Genomic DNA, 7,372 nt, shown 5'->3' on the forward strand with positions numbered 1-7,372 from the left:
GTGTTTTTTTTTCAGTTAAACTATATAGTTTATCTGTTATTTTCTCTACTCTACCTCAAAATGGGATCAGTCAATTCGACTGACCTCATAACCAACAAAAAAATATTTAAATAAACCTAAATTACCCTTTTTTTCTTTCTAGAATGACTTCAAATTGTCACATAAAACTACATTTGTTTATCCTAAGTAGCTCTAAATTTGTAACAGTATACATCTATTTATAATTAAATTTTATTTTTATTGCTCTTTGAACCATGTATAAGTACTATTCTCACCATTATAAGTTGTAAATCACTCGGGGGAACGTGTAGCTCATGTTACACTATCGAATTACATTACCCACGAGCTGCTCATGTACATGCCATTTTAATTATATTATTATTATTATTACTTATTTTACCTAAACTAGTCTTAAATAACTTACAGAGATCCATATTTTTACATTTTAGTTACTTTTATAATAATAGATAAAGAATAAACAAAAATAAAGTACTTACCCTTGTCTTCTTTTTTCTTTTCTTTTTTGCTGTAGGCTGTTGATGACAATTAACCCTACTTTTTTTATACTAATGGTAGTAAATTTTTTAATTAAAAATGCACCAAAGAACATAGAATAATAACATGCAAAAAGCAGACAATTTCCTCTAACTATAAAAATGTTTCTGGCTTTCTAACTATGCAACAAGTTTCATCGATGGTTAACAGAAGGGGAAAAAAAAGAGGACCCAGGTAAGTACTATATTTCTTGTTTTTCATGTGTATTCTTCATTTATTATTATAAAAGTAACTAAAATGAAAAATAATAATAACATAAAGTCTTCGCAAGGTATGCTCATAAGCAAATCATAAATTACATAAGTCGATATGGTAATATGAGCTACACATTTGCCAAGTGATTTACAACTTGTGTGGTGGAATATGGTTCAAATGGAAATAAAATGTAAGTACAAAAAGATGTATACTGTTACAAGCTTTAAGCTATTTTGGATAAACAGTTGTAGTTTCCTGTTACAATTTTCAGTCATTCTAGAAAGAAAGAAAAAGATAATTTAGATTTATTTTGTATTTTTTGTGGTGGTTAGAAGATCAGTCAAAATGACCCATGCATATAGAATTATGTAGAGAAAATAACAGATAAAATATAAATCTTTACTGGAAAAATACTTGTTATTTATTTAGGAGGTTTTAGACATTATGCAAATGAAGTCTAACAATTTTCAGAGGAAGAAAAGTATTTTAATCTTTATATGAAAATAACTTTGCACTCAGAATAGTCAACACCTTGACTCCATATATTCAAGGACAAGTTTTTAGTAAAAATGCTTAAATAAAAAATTAATTTTTTGTGTACAAATGATTTTCAATGTTTACTGAAAACTTGGCAAATTTTGTGAAGATACACAAAATATATTAATAGTTGTAGTATGGAAACTCTGATGGTCACATTGGGATCACAAGGTCAGTGTAATCCACCAAGCCCATAGCGAGAGGGTTAAAGAAAGGTAAAATAAACAGAGAAATTTAATAATTAATTTACTGAATTCTAGCATAATAAGCAATGTACACTTTTAACTTTTATTTTTTTATATATATATGTTAATCTTTTCCTCAAAGGTTAAAACCAACAATGAACCGAAAAGAGAGGAGAAACTTACTGGAGAAAAGAGATTATGTTCAAAATACCGTTAAAGTTAAAAAAGTAAGTAGGTATGGGTGAATACCACCTATTATTGGCTTCTTTTTTATGTGAAATGACAAACTTAGAGTTACTACTATTAGAGTAATGTAATCATTTGTTTTTAATTATGTTGATAATAACCCAAGATAACTATGATGGATTACTGAATGTTGTGAGTGTTATAGTAGTGTATGCCGAGATGAGTCTATTTTAAGTCAAATAGGTTTCAACATGAAGGGAGAAGTAGAAGAAAGGTCTGTAAGTTAGGTATAAATTGCTATTGATGAACTTTTATAACACTTGAAGTGAAAAATGAATTAATTAGGATATTTTGTTTGGAGATTTACTAATTAAGTAATGGCCTTGTAGTTAGCATGCCAGGCTGCAGATCAGATTGGGCTGTAGTATGTTGTGGAACACACTTCACACTTTTAGCTATAGAGACACTATAAGTGTGGCAGTCAATTTCACTATTTGGTAAATTGTAGCCATGTTACTTGTCAGAATTTCTAAATTAAGGATGGCTATGCCTGAATCTATGGGGCCATTAAGTCCATAAAGTTTTATTCAGATTCAAAATAGAAAATGTTTACAAAACTAATTATTTCATTAACATGGTATTAGAATGTTCTAAAGATACAAATTGTAAATATCAGTAAATGTCCATATCTCATTAGTTGTTTAAAAATAAATTTTAAATAAACATGCCATGTGCTTTGAGGATTCAGTTGAAAGTTACTAAAACCATTTTTACATAGACATAGTGACTGAAAATAAGCTTATCTTACTTGCTTATTACTTCAAATGTAGATATATTTGGTGAATGAGAAGGTATTTTCACAACAATATTGTTCATATGTTTTACACCAGAGTTTCACAAATATTAACTTTATCCAATGGCTACCTTCTTTATGATTGGTTTCATCTGCTAATGTAAATCTTGCAATACATTACTTGTGTAAACCATAACTTGGTATTTTAAAAAAGAAGAAAAAATTTTAATCTGATATGTTGAATAAGCTTGTGATATTTTTCAGCTAAAACTGATTTTTGCACAAATGTCATAAAATCCACTAATAACAACAGGGTCACCAGGAAATTTATGGAAAAGTCTGTATTTGGAAACTTATCTAAGTTTTCTAGTTTGTAAAATAATGATACTGGACGAGTTCTGAATAAAACAAACATAATCTTTATTATAAAAAAGAAGAAAATGCAGCATATGTGCATGTGCAAACATGACCACAGTCAATTATCTACTAGGTGGTGTTTAGTTCAACATCTTTCACTCTATCAGGATTGATTTCTGCAGAATTAAAACACAGTCATCTCACATATGATCCTTTCTCCAAAATCTCATAGTAGAATCGAACTATGTGATTGGCTTGAACAACAATAGCCACATTAGAACATCCACTCTTTCACTATCCAATTATGGCACTTCTTCTGTTGCTGAGCTGGCTTTCCAAGTTTTTGTTGGATGAATTTGTGTATGTATTGACTTTCTACATACGCTTAGGGACACTGTAAAACTCTTTGTGATAGAGAACTGTAGATAATGACTACAGTGAGTATTACTTCCCATCCAAACATGAGCAGGTTTGGTGAACAGCCTATAGATTCCCTTTCCATTGCTCACTGGGCCATCATCACATGTGAAAAGTGTTCATCCCAGTTGGTTATGTTGTGGTTAACAAATTTTTCATGCATCTGCTTGATAGTCTGTATTACTAATTCTGCCAAACCATCAGATTGGGGTTTATTGAGTAAAGTATGAGTCTTCACCACACATAACACTTTACATAATTCAGTGAATAGTTGGCTGTTTAAGTTTGCTCCCTGATCTATGTGGATTTCTTCTGATGCTCCAAATCATGATATCCAGTTTTCAGTTAACACATCTGTGATGGTCTCTGTAAATGTATCGAGGAAAGGATTAAGCATTGACTCACTTCATAAAATAGCCAATGATAATAAGAATGTATTGATGATCTATAGCAGTCTCTGGGAGTCGATCAATGATATCCAGTGCTATCATCTGCAGAAGAGACTCAACAATCCTCTGTTGGCATTTACCCTGTCTTGGCTGATTTTCCCTTTGAATGGCACACATTGTACAGCACTCACACCAGTGCTGAAGATCTTGACTCATTTGTAGCCAGAAGAACAATGTTGGCACTAGTACAATTTTACACCTTGGTACCCTCCAGTCTTTATGCTGCACAAATCGTGGAGTATTTTTTTGCCACAGATTCCTGAGGCTACTAACTGCAGTGCTGTCAGAGCATCACACATCATGGGTTAATATCAATGGTACAGCATATCTTCTTGGACATATAACTGCTTTTTACAGGTGCCACAGGTTATGTGCATCTGTAATACACTATTTTACTAGTGTTGGTTGGGCTTGACCTTGCTGGACAACAAGAAGCACATATTCTAGATAAGGGTCCTTCAGTTGCTCAGCCTGGAATTCCTGAAGCATTGACCAGCAGAGTATTCTACTTCATGGTTTTCATTCACTATAATTGAATTTGCCATGTTTTCAACTCCCAGATGGTGTCCATGGTCAAGACAGTCCATGAATGGGCAAGGTCTCATTGTGCTGCAAGATATTTCACTAATGTTTCCATATTATGGGCCTAAGTGGTGAACTATAGCAGTCATATTATTGTAATATCATTATCCAATGTGCTATCATCCACTTCAATGAAGCATGATCACCCAAATGGTAAATACTATACCATAAAAGTAATGGCTTTAGTGTTTTACAAAGACAACCACTGGAAGCAGCTCTTTCTTCAACATACAGTAGCTTAATTTGTGAACCAAGAATATATAATTACACATTTTACTCCATCCTTCAACTGTGATAACACTACTCTGATCCCATATCACTGGCTTCAGTGTCCAATAAAAAACTTAGTTTTTACAGGAATAAGTCAGCACTGGAGCATCCACTAAAGCAAGCTTTAGGGATTGGAATTCTTGATCACATTTCTCACTCCATCCAAAATGTTTCTCAATTTGAGTGAGAGCTGACAATGGTACAATTGCTTTTGAGAAGTTGGCAACACATTCTCTGTGTAATATGATTCAAAACAAAGGAACTACAAGCTTATTGCTTTGTCATTGGTTTTGGCCAATCTGTCATTGCAGCTGTCTTAGCCTGGTCTATCGAGACTTCGTCTCTTCTTGTAATATGACCAAGAAACTCTGCCTCTGTGCACATGAGCAAATATTTTCTTACTTTCAGTTTCAAGTCTGCTTTTTGTATGTACTGAAATACCATCTTCTCAGACAAGGGCTCAAAAGTGCAGCCAAGAATCAAAACATTGTCCATGTAGAGCAGATATTTCTCCCATTGCATTCCCTAGAGTGTATGCTCCATCAGCTACTCGAAACTATCTGGTTTACTACACAAGTTAAATGGCATGATGTAGAATTCAGTGTTCTCATGTGCTAAAAGCAGTCTTAAACCTACTTTCGTCATCCAGCTCAACTTACCAGTATCTGTATGCAGATCCAGGTTGTTGAACAAACAGGATCTTTCTAGTATGTTAAATGAAAGCCATCAACATGAGTTACCACATTTACCCATCTAAAATCAATATAGATCCTTCCTTATTTCTGACAGTCACTGCTGAAGAAGACCAAACCCTCTCTAAAATTTTATGACTCCATTCTCCAGCATTCCCTATATATTAGTGCTTGCAACTTTCCTAATGCTTCAAGGAAGCCAGCATGTAGCTTTATTGGACATGTGTAAACTGTGTCTATATGATGCTGAGTCACCATTGTTTGACACAGTTAGCCATCTGGTCCCACAAAAATATTAGTGTATTTTTCCAACAAATCACTGATTTCTTTTCACTGCATTGGTCCAACTTGTCAGCACAGTCCTCAGTAAGTGATGCTAGGTGTGTTTGTATCCTCATATTTGCTTATGTTGTGGTGCAACATACACAACCCTACCACTACCGTTAACACCTTTATCACTGTGCCTACAACTTATTTCATCATCAAGCTGAATAGCCAGTTGTCTGTAGTTACAAAGAAACAGCAGGACTTATCCCTTATCAAATGTATAACTGAGCCAGTGCTGCTTGCTTTTTGAACAGGAAAGGAGTTTATCTCATGTGTGGCTTTTATAACCATGTTACTTACTACAGATGCATCAGACTTCATTTGTATTAAACCACAGAATACCACTTGTGTACATGGAGGTACTGTTATTCCCTCCACTACATACACTCATGAAATTTACTGTTCCTTGGCTATATGTGGTCGGCATTTGATGACTTTTTTGTTGAGCATAAGCTCACCCATTACACGGGCAAAACAGACAGACACCACAGTATGTTCGTCCCACGGATGATAATTCCAAACCTGAGATTGGAAATGACTACCTTCATTCTGTGAGCAACACCTAGACTGAGCCAGAGATCCATCTCTCCTCTAACTTCTAGTCCGACACCATTGGTCAGAAAAAAAATCAAATTTATTGGCCATATTGGTGGTGTCACTCCAAGGTTTTGAAATATCATGAGGTCCACCATAGTGTCTACCAGGAATTCAACCTCTCGCTTTTGTACCCTTATAAGCACATACCAAGCTCCACCCAAATCTTACACTGCTGGTCTGACCATTAAACCTTTTGTGCAAGCCAAAAGCCAAGCCTGACTTGGATTCCATCAGTTTTATGGAGTGTTTGCCACAGTGTCTGCTGCTCTTTGCTGGTCATCCCGAACCTGCTGATTTGATAGCCAGTACCCATAACATTGCTTACCTTGCTGTTTGGCTGAGTACTAATGTTATTATTTGGCTAGCATCTGCTAAGCCAATTGTTGAAACTGATATCTCTCCTTTTTTTCCTGCTTAGCAAACTATGGGCAGTTTCTATACCTGTACCCCACTAGTCTGCAAACAAAGTAAACACTTTGCTCTTCTTGTCTTGCACAGAGGCATCATCCTGTGGGCAGACCTTGCATCAGCATGTACCTTATGAACAGACCTTTCTATGGCACATACTCCATAAGCACATCTTGCTGTGATATATATCCTATGGACAGATCTGCATAGCTCTTTCCTTTCACTGGGGACCTGTGTAGCTGCATTAAAGTGCTGTTGTTTGCTGGCAACTTTTCACTTCTGTAAGGAACATCCCCTATGGGTTATGGTCTTCCCTCATGAGTCCTCGTTGTCTCACCTGTTCATGAAACAACTTTGATTAGTGGAGGTCATCCACCAATGGCACATCTAGCCTTTCTCTACTAGTTGCCAGTGATTTAGACTGGGGGCTGGGGTGTTCTGACTGGCAACAACCTAGAAATTCTGTAGAGACTTCCTCCACATGGTATTGAATTCAACCAGGCATCATTCCACTTTGATGACCCTCAATCATCCATGCTTCCCTTCTGCTGAGATCGATTCTTAGGTATATGGTCTGCAAGTCCTTCACATACAAAAAATCATATTTTTTAGTGAAGTATTTTTAATAAAATAAAAAAAGATTTGTCCATGAATATATTGAGTATTTATTTTGAATAGTCCATGTGCAAAGTAAGATTCATGTTAAAATTGAAAATACTTTTCCTCATCTCAAAAATCTCAAATTTCTTTTGTGTAATCCCTAAAACCTCTTAAATGCATTTCAAGCATGTTTTTTTTTTTTCAGTTAAACTATATAGTTTA

General features: G+C 34.8%; 1 protein-coding gene across 2 annotated transcripts in view; it reads left to right on the forward strand.

Annotated features, from left to right (window-relative positions):
* The window catches only part of LOC106459540, a 110,048-nt gene that overhangs the window by 100,639 nt on the left and 2,037 nt on the right, over positions 1–7,372 (forward strand). Inside the window, exon 12 of one of the 2 annotated variants that reach the window (XM_022386050.1) lies at positions 1,615–1,703. In XM_022386050.1, coding sequence (XP_022241758.1) covers positions 1,615–1,703 — 89 coding nt within the window. The remainder of the gene's footprint in view (positions 1–1,614; positions 1,704–7,372) is intronic. The other variant, XM_013919164.2, reaches the window with a different exon arrangement.

Source organism: Limulus polyphemus, unplaced genomic scaffold, assembly GCF_000517525.1.
Source record: "Limulus polyphemus unplaced genomic scaffold, Limulus_polyphemus-2.1.2 Scaffold624, whole genome shotgun sequence".
Lineage (NCBI taxonomy): Eukaryota > Metazoa > Arthropoda > Merostomata > Xiphosura > Limulidae > Limulus > Limulus polyphemus.